The following is a 16972-nucleotide window of genomic DNA, read 5'->3' on the forward strand; positions in this document are numbered from 1 at the left end:
TTAGAGGGGAAGTGCTCTCATTATCTCTTGTCCTCCCCAAAGGACAGATGTTGCTTTCCTGAACTTGGGGAGAAAGAACTTCCTTTTTCTAACTTTTTTTTGGGGGGTGTGGATTTTTGGGCCATATCTGGAGGTATTCAGGGGTTATTCCACTCCTGGCAGACCATATAGGATGCAAGGGATAGAACCCAAGTTGGCATCATACAAGACAAATGCCCTACCTGCTGTGCTATTATTCTAGCCCCCCTTTTACTTTCTGAGCCACACTTGGTGATGCTTGGAGGCTATTACCAACACCATTCTGTCCTTGGTGTGGTACCAGGGCTGCACCCAGGACCCCTCAGGTGAAGCAGAAGGCCTGGTCCTTGGATCTCAGGCTGCACAGCCTAGTCCCTGCCTTTTTAACATTTTATGAATCAGGACTCAGTGTTTTCACCCTGCAGACCAGTGTCTGTTCTGCACACACTACAGGTCCATAACAATCTCATAACTGAAGCTGAGGACTGAGTGTTTCCAGATTTCTATGCCCACAATGGTCCATACAGCAGAGTTGAGAGGATGACTGGAGGGAGGAGAGAAAAGACACTCTGAATTCACTGCACAGAGCCCAGGCTCAGACTTGGGTGGTTAGTGATGAGCCTGGACACCTGGGGTGCACCTTGTGGGATCGCTGGTCTGCAGAACATTCCCCAGGGGAAGGGAGGATGAAGTGGGAAACACGCATTTCTGTCTGTGATCACCTGATGATTCTGGAATGCGAGGCATCAAGGTCATGCACTTGGCTTTTTTTTTTTTTTTTTTTTTTGGCTCTTGGGCCACACCCGTTTGACGATCAGGGGTTATTCCTGACTATGCGCTCAGAAATCGCTCCTGGCTTGGGGTGACCATATGGGACACCAGGGGATCGAACCGCGGTCCGTCCTACGGTAGCGCTTGCAAGGCAGACACCTTACCTCTAGTGCCATCTCTCCGGCCCCCAAGCACTTGGCTTTTACTCAAGCCCATCATCTCACCTTCTCCCAAGTCTTTCTCTTCAGCACCTCAATCAGGACAGCAACACTTAGCTTACAGGAATGTTTACTACATGGAGCATGTAGGGCCTGCTGCCATCATAAATAAAGCTGTACAGAGGGGTAGCAGGCCCAGGACAGACACAGGCGGGAGAAAGGGGATTAAGGCTCGGGGATTGACACATCTTCAGGCTCAGCATCCTCCCGTTTTCAAGTGCACAATTACAGTGGCTGGAGTCTCCCTCTGTGTGGCCCGTGCAGGAGAACCACAGTGGGATACGAGGTGTAGGGCTTGCTGCTGGTTCAGCCTATGAGCCAGGCCCAAAAGTTCCAGCCTTTTCAGCCACCTCCAGGGCCGACTTCAGGTTCTGTTCAAACAGCTCACACCTAGTCCAGCCAAAGGAACCATTAAGGATAGAGGCTGAGACTGAGACCCCAGGCCATTTCCTACTCTGGGTGCAGAGGCAGATCCAGTGAGAGTGACTCTGAAGCACATGAACCTCTATGAAGAGCAAGTCCCCACTCCCCAAAAAAGAGAGGAGTGGAACAGTAAGATAGAGGGCAGGATGCTTGCTTTGTATGTGGCCAACAGGAGTTCAATTCCCTGGGATCCCGTATGGTTCCTCCAGCTGCACCAAGGATGATCCTTGAGTGCAGAGCCAGGAGTCAGCCCAGAAACCAGCTGGGTGTGGCCCCTCAGACAAAAATAAAGAGGGGGTACAGGGAGATCATGCAGCTACCAGTTACCCCCACTATCACACATGGTCTTGAGTAACAGTGGCTGTGGCTCAACACCACCATAACCACAAAAAGAGAAAAATATCTACTCACTTTTTTTTTTGGGGGGGGGGGGTGTCATACCCGGCAGCGCTCAGGGATTACTCATGGCTCTACATTCAGAAATTGCTCCTGGCAGGCTCGGGGGACCATATCGGATGCCGGGATTCAAACCACCATCCTTCTGGTCTAAGGCAAACGCCCTTCCGCTGTGCTATCTCTCGGCCCCTTTTAAAAGTTTTTTTTTCTTCTCACTTTTTTTTTTTTTTTTGGTTTTTGGGCCACACCCGGTGGTGCTCAGGGGTTACTCCTGGCTGTCTGCTCAGAAATAGCTCCTGGCAGGCACGGGGGACCATATGGGACACCGGGATTCGAACCAACCACCTTTGGTCCTGGAGTGGCTGCTTGCAAGGCAATCGCCACTGTGCTATCTCTCCGGGCCCTCTCACTTTTGTTTTTAAAGATCAAACTATCAGGGGCACAGAGAGTAAGGCATTTGCCTTGCATATAGCCGACACAGGTTTAATACCTGGTATCCCATATGGTTCCCCAAAGCCTGCCAGGAGTAATTCCTAATCACTGCCCAGTACAAGCAAAAAACAAAACAAGATCAAACTACCAAACTTCAAATGACTGGTGGGCAGGGCAAAGAAGGGCTAAGGAGGCTCTCTCTGCTGTGGGCCAACCTACCTGATGGGCATTTCCAGGGAGTAGAATGGATTCTTGAGGGCAAAGTCTGAGTAAATCTCATAAATCTTTCGGAGAAGGGAATCTATGCCAGCTTGCCGAGGATCCGCTAGTACCACAAACTTGATTCCTGCAGAGGGCCACCAAACATTAAGCAAATGTTCACAAGACCACTTACAGTTTATTCTTGCTACACAAGTAGGAAAAGGAAAACTTAAGTGATTTGGGGGGGGGGTGTTTCCTCTGGAGAAAGCACCCAGCCGGGGACAAACTCAAGTGACTTTCCATACTCTGTAATAAGGGGATACAGTACCAGCACTTGGGAGCCAAAGGCCATCTGAAATCACACTGAGTTCATTTTGGCACAGATCACCTTCCAAAACGTGCTACAGGCAGTGCCAATTCTAGTCTTATCTGTACACAGGATGCCAGGGCTGGCCATGCCAAGTAGCAGGGACAAAACTGGCGTCAAATTAAATATTGGCTCTGGAGTCACAAGATCGATCGATGCATCTGTGCAATTCTCCCAGGAAAGCAGCCACACACCCCTCCCATGGCTCACCGGTCATTATCTGGTAGCAGTGTTCTCCCCTCCCCAACCTCCCCACAGCTCACCAGTCAGCGTTTGGAAGCAGTGCAACTTGAAAGCATCCGTCTCCAGCATCTCAATGCCTGAGCTGCCCTGTTCTGGGGACAGCTGGGAGCCGATCGCGAAGAGCCTATTTGCAAAGGAAGCAAAGCTGGGGCATTCCATTTTTTTTTTTTGGTGAGGGGGGGAGTGTACCCAGTAGTGTTCGGGGCTATACCTGGCTTTGTGCTCAGGGGGACCATATGCAGTAAAGGGATCTAATCATGGTCAGTTACATGCAAGGCAAGCCCTGTAAGGTTATTCTGTTTGGGGCCAAAGAGCACAGCGGTAAGACGTTTGCCTTGCACAGAGCCGATCCAGGACAGATGGTGGTTCGAATCCCAGCATCTCATGTGATCCCCCATGCCTGCCAGGAGTGATTTCTGAGCACAGAGCCAGGAGTAAACCCTGCGCGCCGCCAGGTGTGACCCAAAAAAACAAAACAAAAACTAAAAGAAAGGTTATTCTAGTTTTTGGTGTTGGGGTCACAACGACTGCTCTGAGTTTCAGGCTTGGGGATCACTCGCAGTAGTACTCAGAGGACCATGAGAAGTCCTGGGTGGGAACTGAACTCAAAGTCTCTTACATGCAAGACAAGTGGTTTGGCACCGAGCCACATGCCTGCTCCTTCAACCGATATACTTAGTGGCTGGCACCTCCCTTACTTCCTTATGAAGCTGAGTGAGCCCTGAGTGCCACGAAGCATCAGATGAACAAAATAATGAACATTGAAAATGGGTCACACTTGGTTAACTGGCACACATCCCAACCCAGAATCGGAACAGAAATCTTTTGAGATTGTCTAGCTTGATTATCTTGCCTTAAAAACGAAAGCTGGGGGAGGGCGAGCTGGAAAAATAGTACAGTTAGAGCACGTAGGGTATTTGCTTTGACCACTGCTACCCGGGTATGATCTATGATATCATACCAGATGGTCTTCCGAGCATACCAGGAGTAACCCCTGAGCATCCTTTCCATAAAAAAGGAAAAGAAGGGCGTTTGCCTTTCAATCGGCTGATTCAGGCCGGACCTTGGTTCGGTCGCCGGCGTCCCATATGGTCCCAAACCAGAAGCAATTTCTGAGTGCATAGCCAGAAGTAATCCTAAGCATTACCAGGTGTGGCCCAAAAACCAAAAAAAAAAAAAAAAAAAAAAAAAAAGGAAAAGAAAGGAAAATGGAAAAAAAACCACACTACTGGCAGTGTTACCAAAATCTGTATAGCTGCTTTCTAAAACGATTGCAGGGGGCAGTACACCCCAATCATCTCAGGGATCAGTTGCTTTTAGAACCGTTATGAGGAATCCTATGAGGTGCTGGGGACGATGTGGGGATCCATCATATGCAAGTCAAGGGCCTGAATTCTTTATATTATCTGGCTCCCAATTTTTCCTAACACAAATTCTGCAGATGACAAAGTGATACGGGTAAGCCCTGCCTCTCGGGGCATTGTCCGCAGAGCCACACTGACAGACACCCCGGCCTTCGAGCCCAGTGAAAGCTGAAAGACACTGGAAAGGGGCAGGAGAGATAGCATGGAGGTAGGGCGTTTGCCTTGCATGCAGGACGTTGGTTTGAATCCCATATGGTCCCCCGAGCCTGCCAGGAGTGATTTCTGAGTGTAGAGCCAGGAGGAACCCCTGAGCGCTGCCGGGTGTGACCCCAAAACAAACAAACAAAAAAAGCACTGGGAAGTGGGGGGGGGGGGACTCACGAGTGGAACATAGAAGCCAACATGAGCTTCTCATTGGAGGTGAGTCGGGGCCGGCCGAACCGAATGGACACCGGGTAGTTGGCCGGGTTGCCCAGGTACTCCAGCACCTCCTTCCCCTCGGACGTGTACTTGCCGTTGACGTCCGACCCATTGATGGCCAGCACCGCGTGGCCCACTGCAGAGGAGGGAGGAAAGGCGAAAGGTAAGCGGAGTTCCCCCAAACCGGGACCCCCATTCAGACCCCCCACCCAGCCCACTTGTGCAGCCCGAGCCTAGCGCACAGCCCACCCCGGATGCCGTCGCGCTGGCCGAAGGCCACTAGCACGCGTTCATCGTGGAGCTTGAGCAGCAGGTCGAGGGGGTAACTGAAGGTTTTCTCCGCCTCGGACCGCGGCGAGTAGCTGTCGTACTGGTAAATGAGGCCGCCGGCTTTGTTCACCACGTACACGCTAAAGATCGCCATCGCTGCAACCAAGTGACAGGTCCTACCCACCCACAGCCACCCTGACCCAGAACCACTGTCGTGCACGACCCGCCCCTTAGCCCGGCGCGCCTGCGCACTGAGACCCACTCGGCCCAATGCCACTATGCCCCGGAACTACTATCACATACACCCCCGCCCCTTAGACCGGAGCGCCTGCGCACTGAGGCCCACTCAGCAGGTTTCCCCGCCCCAACCACAGCCACCCTGTCCCGGAACTACTATTGAACGCCACGCCTCTCAGCCAAGCGCGCCTGCGCACTGAGGCTCTAAGAGCACTCATGAATCAATGGAGGGAAACTCCAGGTCCACCCGCCGAACTTTCTCCGGAAGTCCCGCCTCCCCTGACCCGGAAGTTCTTTCTGCCAGCCCAGGTTTCTAGCCTGGTGCAACTAGGCCGCTTCCTTTTTGTCCGACATCTTAGTGGGGCTGTTGGGCTCGCTGCCGCCCTCCGAGCTTCGCGATGGTGAGTGCGGCAGGGAAGTCCATCGGGGCTGGTAGAATGGGGAGATGCGAAGGAGTTTTTTGAGTGGGACATGGAGGGCACCCCGGAATGGCTGGGGTAGCTGCTTTTCCAGTGCTGGGGCTGGGGCTTCTCCCCACTCCATGTGCTCGTCTACTTGACTTGCCTTGACTGTGTCTTTGCTTTTTTTCTCTCGCAGCCTCCCAAGGACGACAAGAAGAAGAAAGATGCCGGGAAGTCGGCCAAGAAAGACAAGGACCCCGTGAACAAGTCTGGGGGCAAGGCCAAAAAGAAGGTGAAAAGACCCTTCTTAAGTATTTAGGGGGACCCTTGTCCGTGCAACGATCGTGATTAGTTTTCCTTTGGGGGAGCTTGTTATTTTGCTGCCTTTTTTTTAGTTTTTAATTCTTTTGGTTTTTGGGTCACTCCTGGCTCTACGCTCAGAGATCGCCCCTGGCAGGCTTGTAGGGACCACATGGGATGCAGGGGTTCGAACCACCATTCTTCTGCATGCGAGGCCAGCGCCCTGCTTCCGTGCTATCTCTCCGGCCCTGTTCTACTTTTTTGGCCTTGTCGGGGTTCGAATCCTTGCCTGGGTCTCGCCTGAGCTGCAATGCGTTCTGGCCAGCTGATGGCGTTGAATGTTAATGGGGTCCGGACCCAGATTTTGTGTTTACGGTGGCAACATCCTCACTACGTTTCTTCTGCTTTGGGGAGTGGGCGGTTCGTCTTGTTAACGTCTAAACGGGTCTGCAGACTCTCGCCGTTTAAAGTCGCGGTGTTTGGGGTATCCAGGCTTTACCCTCTGGGATCACTCCTGGAGGTTCTCGGAAATTGAAGTCGGGTTGGCCGCGTACAAGGCAAAGCCTTGTATTTTCTGTACAGATAACGATTTTTGTGCGCTGATTGTATTTCCATCAATTTTCGTGTTTTTGTCTTTTTGAGGTGGGGATAGTTTGGGATCATTGCTAGTCTTGGATACTGTTCAGGAGTGACCCAGGGCTGTATTCCTGGGGGAGCTTGTAATTTAAGCAGGGTGATTAAACTAGGGCCGTGGTAGATGCTGCTGCCACATTAAAAATGAGTGTTTGAACTCTCAAGCCATCTTTGTTTTGGGGTGGTCAGGGTTCTGTGCTCAAAAATCACTCCAGGCAGGCCAAAGGGACCATATGGGACCCCCGGTTCATCTCGGGTTTGGCTGCATGTAAGGCAAAGGCCCTACCGCTCCTGTCCCAGAGCCATCTTTCTTCCCCCCCCCCCCAACATGGTACTTTCTAGTTGTGATTCATACTATACCGACATTTAAAAAATTATCTCGGTGCCATTAGTGGTCTCCTGCACCTGACTTTATAAGTGTCCATTGCTGCAGTCCCTGGAATCCCTAGTTTGAATTTCTTTGACCACGGGGGAGCCTTTGTCTGCTGCTCGGGGATGTATGGAAGCTGATCTATCTCAGGACTTAAATCTTTTTCCCTTCTTTGGTTTGTGTGAGCAGAAGTGGTCCAAAGGCAAAGTTCGGGACAAGCTCAATAACCTAGTGTTGTTTGACAAAGCCACCTATGACAAGCTCTGCAAGGAAGTCCCCAACTATAAGCTCATCACTCCTGCGGTTGTCTCTGAGAGGCTAAAGATTCGGGGGTCCCTGGCCAGGGCAGCACTTCAGGAGCTCCTGAGTAAAGGTGAGTGGGTTGAACTCGTGGCTTCTGTGTGTTCTGCAGCCTAATTGTTGGTCATGGTGCACAGAGTTCTTTAGTGGAAATGTCCTTGATGACTTTTTCCCCTCCATTTGATATGCTGGGGATCAAGTGTAGGTTTCATAGTGTGTAAGGAATAGTAATATAATCCTAATCTGATGTGAGATTAAGAGGGATATGTTATGCTAGGTTTATTAAGTTTATTTGGGGGGGTTGGGCCACACCTTGTGATGCACAAGGGTTACACCTGGCTATGCACTCAGAAATCTCTCCTGGTGGGCCCGGTGAGATAGCACAGCGGCGTTTGCCTTGCTGCAAGCAGCCGATCCAGGACCAAAGGTGGTTGGTTCGAATCCCAGTGTCCCATATGCTCCCCGTGCCTGCCAGGAGCTATTTCTGAGCAGACAGCCAGGAGTAACCCCTGAGGACCACCGGGTGTGACCCAAAAACCAAAAAAAAAAAAAGGAAAAGGAAAAGAAGTCGCTCCTGGCTTAGGGGACCAAACCACAGTCCATCCTAGGCTAGCATGCCACTTAGGCCCCATGTTTATTAAGTATTGTTCATTCATGGGGCCAGAGAGATAGCACAGCTGTAGGGCCTTTCAAGCAGCTGGCCCAGGATCTGTGGTGATTCAAATCCCGGCATTCCATATGATCCCCGTGCCTGCCAGGAGTATTCTGAGCGCTGCCAAAAAAAAAAAAGTTCATTCTAGTTTTAAAGTCCTGTTGTGTACTCAAAACATAAAAAATATTCTGAGCTCTCTGGTGCCCTTTTGTGAGTGTTGCAGCAGCTTTTCCTGAGTTGGCTACAGCCTACAGGGCTTACTTGGTTTGCCTGGCCCCTTGATTTGCTCACAGATATCAGTGCCCATGGAAGGAACCAGCCTACAAAGCTGGTTAAAGCTGTAGACCACACTACAAAGTGTGATCCTCCCATAGGAGTCGTTATGGTTGTATTAGTTTAGATAGGCTACTTTTTCACACCCCCAGTGTTGACTATTAAATGAGTGGAGGTGCCCCATGAAAACCTTTTCCTTTGCAGGACTTATTAAACTCGTGTCCAAGCACAGAGCTCAAGTGATCTACACCAGAAACACAAAGGGCGGAGATGCCCCAGCTGCTGGGGAAGATGCGTGAGCAGGTGAGAGGAGCTTGCAGAAAGAGGGGCCGGGGTGTCCCTTCATAAGACTTGTTCTTTCTAATTTCATTTTCTCTTCTTCCGAACAGGTCCCAATTGTACATTTTGAGAAATAAAACTTTATTAAATCAAATACATGGATGGATATGTGTTGTTTCTTCAATCAGGTAGTTAATGAAACAGTGGCAAGTGCAGGTTCATAGGCTTTAAATCCCTTTAGCTTTTTTATCCAACTGCTTGTTCCTTGCCGCAGCTTCAGTTTTGAACTGATGCCTAAAAGGAATATAAAGAGAATGAAGTGAACAGCGAATCTTCAAGGGAGTGTGGGTGGGTTGGGTTGCTCTGGGTTTGGGACTTTACTACCTGGATTGCCAGCGCCGCCCATTGTTCCAGACACGTCCAAAAGAGGGTAGCCAGCCTGTGCCTGTGCTGGAATTGTGGTCAAAGTTGGCCCCGACTCGATCAGGAGGCAGTTTCTTTAATTTCTCCTTTTCCTCTGATTATAAGGAAATAGTTTAGAGTAGGAAGAATCAAGACCCCATCACTTGCCTTGGATTTACTTACTTTCTTTAAGAAACTCTTCATAGGAGGGTCCTATTTGCTGGCTCCCAGAACTGTGCTCCTCCTCTTTGACCAGCCAGGGAGGGGTGGCACCTTAAATACACAGTCAGCAGGAAGGTTTGTATGAAATCTAGATGGTTCCATTTATCCACACACCCCAGTAGATGCTACATTCCTAATCTAGACTGACCCTATATTCTGACTCTTGCTACAACCACAGATCTTTGTATGAGTTTTGTTGAGTACTGGGTGGTTTCTATAGCTAGGGACTACACCAGAAAGTGTGGGGATCTCTGTGCTGCATTTGTTGGAGGCTTGTTCTTTGTCCAAACCCAACTGGACCAGTTCTCTGCATCCTGAATCACACGCTTTACTTAGTTTTAATTAACAGCTTGGGGCCTGGGCTAAGGTGCTACTCAGACCACTCATTCCTATTAAGGTTGCAGACCCTAGAGAGCTTACCTGAGTGGATGTTGCCAACACCTGGTGTGTCCTGCAGTAAGAAAGAGAAAGAAGGGAAGCTAGTAGATCTTTCCAGCTCGGGAGGATGTGAACTTGAAAGGCTGTGGATAGCAGCTGATTCTGCGTATACTTCTACAGGGGCTAGTGTTTGATCATGAAAGCCCAAAGTCTGGTGCCAGAGATAGCACAGCAGTAGGGAGGGCATTTGCATTTTCTTTGCATTCTGCCAGCCCGGAAGCGACCTGAGTTACACATCCACAGCATCCCATTGGTTCATGAGCCTGCCAGGAGCGGTTTCTGAGTGCAGAGCCAGGAGTAACACCCCCCACACACAAACAACAAATAAGGGTCTGATTAGAGGCTGCTGGACTTGACAGGGAGCAGAGTTCTTGCTCTGTACTCTAGACCAGAATTGGGGAGAATGAAACTACAAGCTACATTCACATTACAAGGTGGTTCTGATCTGTTGAACCTTTATGGAAAAATAGCATCTAGACTAAGCAAAAAGTTTACACAACACCTGGGCATGAGATGGGAGTCATTAGAGCAGGGGAGGAAGTTTGGGGGTGGAGGGTGCCAAAGTGGAATAAGGGTAAATCAGATATGGTCAAATAGTGATTGGGGGGGGGGGTGGCTGGAGAGATAGCATGGAGGTAGGGTGTTTGCCTTGCATAAAGGACGGTGGTTCAAATCCCGCATCCTATAATGCTGAGCTGAGCCTGCCAGGAGTGATTTCTGAGCAAAGGAGTAATTTCTGAACGCAGCCGGGTGTGACCCAAAAACCAAGAAAAAAAAAAAAGTGGATGGGGTTCTGCACAGGCTCCTGTAGCAATACCCAGTATTCCTCCTGGGTTACTCCTGATTTTGTATTCAGGAATTATTCCTGGGGGGCTTGGGATAGGCCTGGATTCGGCTGCATATAAGGCAAGTGCCTCCCTGCTGTGCTCTCTGACCCCTCTGCATTGGCTTCTGTAACGTAAAAATGTATGCTGCCGAGTTTGCCTTGCAAGCAGCTGATCCAGGACCAAAGGTGGTTGGTTCGAATCCTGGTGTCCCATATGGTCCCCTGTGCCTGCCAGGAGCAACGCCGGGTGTGGGCCCCCACCCCCCAAAAAAAGCATACTGCCTTAAGGGTCTAGATCAGGGATCTCAAACTCAATTTACTGGGGGCCGCAGGAGGCAAAGTCGGGGTGATCCTTGAGTGCAAAGTCAGTAGTAAGCCTTGAACATTGGGGGTGTGTGACCCAAACAACTAAAACAAAACAAAAAAGGATTCCTCTAGGGCAGGGCTACAAAATGTTGTACGGAGGGCCGTTTGCGGCCCGCGGGTCGGGAGTTTGAAACCCCTGGTAGGTCTAGGAGAAGTACTAGAAAGATGCTAGGTGGGCAGTACAGTAAGAGAAAACCAGAAGAGTCCTGGGAAGTAAGAGGCAAGGCCTGTCTGTACCAGTCTCACTTTTGTACCTGATGGCCAATGAATGTCAGAGACGGTCCTGTCTCCATCCAGTCAAACTCGGGGGCAGGTGGCAGGCCCAAGTACTGAGGCTGCTGCGTGGGGGCAGCTGCGTGGCTGAAAAAGACAAACTCAGCTGGGAAATCAGGCAGCTCAGAGGGCCAGGGTTCAAGACCCCCCAATGCCACCTGGTTCCCAAAACAACATTCTCAGAAGTGGCAAGCTCCCAGCCAAGGTCCCTAAAGTTCTTACTTAGCAATCCTCCAGTTTCCAGGTACCGCAGAGCCCTCTTCTGGGTCTGGCACTGCCTGAGGCTGAGTTTGATTCAGGAAAAATAAACGAATCTTTTGGGTGCTTAAGAGCCTGCTACTCCCTGTGCCCACCCTCCAGAAAGGAAATCAACTGACATGTCACGTATCACCCCCCACCCCATCTTGCAAACTTTGCCTCCCGCCGCTACCCACATTCCCTCCGTTTTCAAAATCTGCCCCTTAACGGCGAGTAAGAGAACTGAAACCCAATTTCAGGAAGCAGGGAATCCAAGTTGTTAGAGAGCGTAACTGGGTGAACCGGGATTTGGATACTGCTCTGAGTCCTCCGAGGGAAACAAACCTCTAAGACAGACCGAACTACCTCCTGCTGGTTCTGCTCCACCTCGCGGATCTGAGCTGCCATCTGTGGGGAAAACAAGTGCTTGAGAGAGGAGCCAGGCCACAGGGGTTGAGTTCCTCAGAGGCTTTTGGGGGAGCTTTTGAGCCATTACACTGCAGCAGTTAAAGGTTACTCCTTGCTCTGCGTTCAGAAATCACACAGGATCAGAGGACCAATTGAGATGCTAGGGAATGAAGCAGGTTGGCCGCATGCAAGGCAATCGCCCTACCCGCAATGCTATTGTTTGGGTCCCTTGCTCTCCTTTCTTTAACTGACCTGTTTGATCATCTCGTCCTCTTTTTCCTCATAGGAATCCAGACTTTTTACCATGGATTTCTTGAACCTAAAATGAAAACTAGTCAAGTCAGCCCAGACCCAGTCCCTTTCGCATGGATGACAAACTTTCCAATTCACAGCACAAAGCATAATTGGATTTCTTTTTTTTTTTGGTTTTTGGGCCACACCCGTTTGACACTCAGGGATTACTCCTGGCTAAACACTCAGAAATCACTCCTGGCTTGGGAGGACCATACGGGACACCGGGGGATCAAACCGCAGTCCGTCCTACACTAGCGCTTGCAAGGTAGACACCTTATCTCTAGCGCCACCTTCCCGGCCCCAGATTCAGAGCTGGTGGTAATGAGGTTCAGACCCAGCATCCTTCATACAAAGGTGTGCACCAGTCCCTTGAGTAACCTCCCTGGCTCAATGCTCTTTGTTCATATACATAGTTCCTCTTTTTTTTTTTTTTGGTTTTGGGTCACACCCGGCAGTGCTCAGGGGTTACTTCCTGGCTCTACGCTTAGAAATCACTCCTGGCAGGCTCCAGGGACCAAATGGGATGCCGGGATTTGAACCAATAGACCTTCTGCATGAAAGGCAAAATGCCTTACCTCCATGCTATCTCTCCAGCCCCTGCAAGTTCCTCTTAAACAAAATAAAAATGTGCCCCCTACCCCAGGTTTCTGTAATGACCAAAAGATTGCACATGTTTTGTGATGCTGGGAATCAAACCCAGGTCTCATGAAGGCAAGGCAGGCACTGCCTGGGTCCTGCACATGCTATTCACTGCAGTGAACTGGTGGCACATTGTGTGCCAGTGCCAGGGACCTCCTGAAAGCAGAGCTGCTGGGACCACACATGGGAATGCAAGTCAGTGTCCAGCATCGCGCATGCTCGCAAGGCAGGCCCTTTACTACTACATCTCCCTGGGCCCAAGTGGATTTCAGAAGATTATGAGCTGTAACTGGACATTTCGGCATACCAGAGAACAGAAATGGCCTTCAAAACCATCACTTTAAGATCAGGATGATTACTGGCATTTGTGCTGAGATCCTAGACAGTAACAGGGATCAAACCCAGATCAGCTGCACTTTACCCACTGTTCTCTCTCTACCTCTGTGCCACCCACTTACGAAGTTTTATATTTTGGGGAGGGGTTCACACCTGACTGCACTCAGTAGTTAACTCCTGGTTCTAAACTCAGAAATTATTCCTGGCATGGGCTAGAGTGAGCACAGCACTTGCCTTGCAAGCGGCCAACCTGGTTCAGACCTGCGTTCAATCCCCGGCATCCCATATGGTCTCCAGAGCCTACCAGGAGCAATTTCTGAGCACAGAACCAGGAGTAACCCCTGAGCGCCGCTGGGTATGGTCCAAAAACCAAAATAAATAAAGGGGCTGGAGCTGTGGCGCAAGTGGTAGGGCATCTGCCTTGTAAGTGCTAATCTAGGATGGACTGCAATTCCATCCCCCCAGCGTCCCATATGGTCCCCCAAGCCAGGAGTAATTTCTAAGCACATAGCGAGGAGTACCATATTTTCAGGTGTATAAAACGACTGGGTGTATAAGAAGACCTCCTACTTTCCCTGTTAAAATATAGGGTTTGGGGCCCGGAGAGATAGCACAGCGGCGTTTGCCTTGCAAGCAGCCGATCCAGGACCAAAGGTGGTTGGTTCGAATCCCGGTGTCCCATATGGTCCCCCGTGCCTGCCAGGAGCTATTTCTGAGCAGACAGCCAGGAGTAACCCCTGAGCACCGCCGGGTGTGGCCCAAAAACCAAAAAAAAAAAAAAAATATATATATATATATATATATATATAGGGTTTGGGCTACATTCGCTGTATTAGATTACCTCTCTTTTAACGCACACCAAATGGTAATTAAAACACGTAAGAGAAGGGCCTGTAGAGATAGCACAGCGGCATTTGCCTTGCAAGCAGCCGATCCAGGAGCAAAGGTGGTTGGTTCAAATCCCGGTGTCCCATATGGTCCCCCGTGCCTGCCAGGAGCTATTTCTGAGCAGACAGCCAGAAGTAACCCCTGAGCACCACCGGGTGTGGCCCAAAAACCAAAAACCAAAAACAAAAAAAAAAAACAAAAAAAACACGTAAGAGAAAAAGAGTAGAGCTCTCAAAGGTTAACAGCAAATGTTTAATAAAGCTAGACTTTGGAGTGCCAACAATCATTTTACGTATGTCTTTTGTAGTGAGTGACTGATTTTTTTAATTATGGTCTACACTGAGAGCAGGGAGCTCCAAGAGCAGCTGGCTAGGGTGCAGTGATAACAGAACAGCTTGAGGGAGACAGAGCGTCTCCTCTGTGTCCCATAAAAGCTGAACAGAGGACTGAGCACTGGAAAGTCACATCGCTCTCAGTAACTCAGTTCCTCTGTGTGCCCTGAAAGATGAATCAGGGCAAGCAGAGGACTGAGCATCAGAAAGCCCCATACCAGTGATGATACCCAGCGGCTAGATGGGATGCAGTGCTTGGTAACTCAGCTCCTCTGTGTATCCTGAAAGATTAATCAGGATAAGCAGAAGACTGAGTGATGACATCTGGCAGCTGGATGAGATGCAGCGGTAAGAGGGGGGTGCATCACTCGTCCCTGAAGCTAGAATAAGTTTCAGCATGCCGTATACCAGTATATAAGTTTTTCATGGGTTAAAAAGTCGTCTTGGGCCCAGAGAGATAGCACAGCGGCGTTTGCTTTGCAAGCAGCCGATCCAGGACCAAAGATGGTTGGTTCGAATCCCGGTGTCCCATATGGTCCCCCGTGCCTGCCAGGAGCTATTTCTGAACAGACAGCCAGAAGTAACCCCTGAGCACCGCCCGGTGTGGCCCAAAAACCCAAAAAAAAAAAAAAAAAAAAAAAGTCGTCTTATATACTGGAAAATACGATAACCCCTGAGCGTCACTGGGTGTGGCCCAAAAAACCCAAGAATAAATAAACAAATGAATAAAATGAAAAGAAATTATTCCTGGTAGGCTTAGGGATCATATGGGATGCCAGGGATCAAACCTGGGTCAACCACATGCAAGGCCACCTTACCTTCTCTGCAATCCCCCCAGATCCCCCACTTACAATTGCTTGTAGTTAACTTGTATTATTGTCTATTTGTTGAATGCATTGTATAGCTTATCCCCCAAATGGATTATAAAGCAACTAAGGAGTCTCATCCTTGTTTTGTGTCAAGCATGGTACTTAGAATAAACTGTAATTAGTACTGTGAAGATAAGTGATGCTGAGGAAATCCTTGCCAAGTTCACAATTAATAGAGGCTCCAATGCCTAACCCAGACCCGAGAATTCATTTAGGTCAAGATGCTAAACAGCCAGCACTGACCTTGTGTAATCCTGTGGGGAGATCAGAAACTTCTCTTTCATCTGGACTTTGGCCTTGTTCTCCCACCAGAATCTGTTGGTTGCTTTCCTGTGCTCTGGGCTGAGAAGGGAGGGAGGAGGGGAGGTTATTTAGATGTCAAACAAAAGGCCAACTAGTGTGTCTCCCTCTCACAGGGCAGCCTGAGAGGGAGGCTATGGCCAGTCTTCCCCCTCCTCTTCCAGTAACAAAGTGACAATCTGGGCCCTGAAGAAGGCTCCAAAGATTGAGAGCAAGCTTGATAATCTGGATACCCCGGTAGTTTGTGGTTCCCAGAGCATTGCTGGGAACGACCTTCTCCCTACTACCACGAGAGAGATATGGCCTCAAACAGACCTTTTGTTTTGTTTTGTTTTGTGTTTTTGGGTCACACCGGCAGCGCTCAGGGGTTCCTCCTAGCTCTACGCTCAGAAATCGCTCCTGGCAGGCTCAGGGGACCATATGGGATGCCGAGATTCGAACCACTGACCTTCTGCGTACAAGGCAAACGCATTACCTTCATGCTATCTCTCCGGCCCCCACATAGACTATTTTAAAAAAAGAGAATGAAGGGATGAAGCGGAAGCACAGCGGGTAGGATGCCTGCTTGGCACAAGGCACGCCTGGATCCAATCGCATCCCATTTATAGTCCCCAGACACCCCCAGGAGTGATCCCTGAGATCTGAGCCAGGATTCAGCCCTGAGCAACGCTGGATGTGGCCACCCCAAACCCCAATACATTAAGAGAGAGGGATAGAAGTCATCTGCTTCCCTGATGGCCCAGCCAGAGTCTGAAGTCAGCAATGCCTCGAAGGCGACCCTGGCTCACCTGGCCAGGTGCTCCAGCAGGCCGCCGTGCAGCACCGTCAAGTTGCCGTGGCTCAAGTGCTTCTGCACCTCACAGCTGCAGCAGGGGCACCAGCAGCGCCGCAAATGCTCGGGCGCGAATTGCTCCACCTGGGCGGCGCGCACGGCCTTGCGCGCGGCTTCCACCTGCAAACAGGCCGGGAGTAAGCATCGGGGGCATCGGCCACGGACCCCGCAAGCGTCCCCACCCCGGCCCAGGCCCGCACCTGGGGCAACAGCCGCTCCAAAGCCACCTTCAGGTGCCGCTGGTGCTTGTGACTGTAAACGTGGCCGCGCCCGCAGAAGAAAGTCTGGCGGCAAAGAGGACAGTGCTGCGCCGTCGCCATAGCTCGCTTCCCAGGACCGGCGACCTTCTTCCGGTGACCCCTGACCTCCTCGCGGCGCATGCGCAAAGGCGCCGATCACCGCAACCTCGCGGCTGCGCACAGCGTCCCCCGAAGCCGAAGCGCTGCCCGCGACTCAGTGCGCATGCGTATAATGGAGTGCACAAGCGCGCATTTCCGGATGCGGGGTGGGGGCGGAGCGGTGGCACAAGGGGTAAGGCGTCTGCCTTGCGCTTGCTAACCTAGGACGGACTGCGGTGTTCGATTCCCCTGGCATATCAGATGGTCCCCCAAGCCAGGAGTAACCCCTGAACGTCACTGGATGTGGCCCAAACACAAAAAATAAATAATAAATAAATAAAAGTAAAATAGGGGCCCGGAGAGATAGCAGAGCGGCGTTTGCCTTGCAAGCAGCCAATCCAGAA

General features: G+C 50.5%; 3 protein-coding genes across 3 annotated transcripts; 1 reads left to right on the forward strand and 2 right to left on the reverse strand.

The window, feature by feature from the left end:
• Window positions 1–1060: 1060 nt before the first annotated feature.
• Window positions 1061–5303, reverse strand: TRAPPC4 (trafficking protein particle complex subunit 4). The gene is made up of 5 exons (XM_049778188.1): window positions 5103–5303; window positions 4815–4989; window positions 3090–3193; window positions 2478–2604; window positions 1061–1397 (listed from the first exon to the last, which is right to left on the reverse strand). Exons 1-5 carry the CDS (start codon window positions 5275–5277, stop codon window positions 1319–1321), a joined length of 660 nt encoding a protein of 219 aa, XP_049634145.1. The 5' UTR covers window positions 5278–5303; the 3' UTR covers window positions 1061–1318.
• Window positions 5304–5654: 351 nt separating this feature from the next.
• Window positions 5655–8722, forward strand: RPS25 (ribosomal protein S25). The gene is made up of 5 exons (XM_049778196.1): window positions 5655–5761; window positions 5958–6053; window positions 7254–7437; window positions 8494–8592; window positions 8679–8722. Exons 1-4 carry the CDS (start codon window positions 5759–5761, stop codon window positions 8586–8588), a joined length of 378 nt encoding a protein of 125 aa, XP_049634153.1. The 5' UTR covers window positions 5655–5758; the 3' UTR covers window positions 8589–8592; window positions 8679–8722.
• A 7-nt stretch (window positions 8723–8729) lies between these two features.
• Window positions 8730–16569, reverse strand: CENATAC (centrosomal AT-AC splicing factor). Its single transcript, XM_049778184.1, has 11 exons — window positions 16431–16569; window positions 16187–16350; window positions 15342–15440; window positions 11993–12059; window positions 11678–11740; window positions 11318–11379; window positions 11077–11182; window positions 9613–9643; window positions 9154–9243; window positions 8953–9085; window positions 8730–8862 (listed from the first exon to the last, which is right to left on the reverse strand). The coding sequence occupies exons 1-11, from the start codon at window positions 16548–16550 to the stop codon at window positions 8796–8798; spliced, it is 1002 nt and encodes a 333-aa protein (XP_049634141.1). The 5' UTR covers window positions 16551–16569; the 3' UTR covers window positions 8730–8795.
• Window positions 16570–16972: the final 403 nt, after the last annotated feature.

This window comes from Suncus etruscus, chromosome 8, assembly GCF_024139225.1.
Source record: "Suncus etruscus isolate mSunEtr1 chromosome 8, mSunEtr1.pri.cur, whole genome shotgun sequence".
Classification (NCBI taxonomy): domain Eukaryota; kingdom Metazoa; phylum Chordata; class Mammalia; order Eulipotyphla; family Soricidae; genus Suncus; species Suncus etruscus.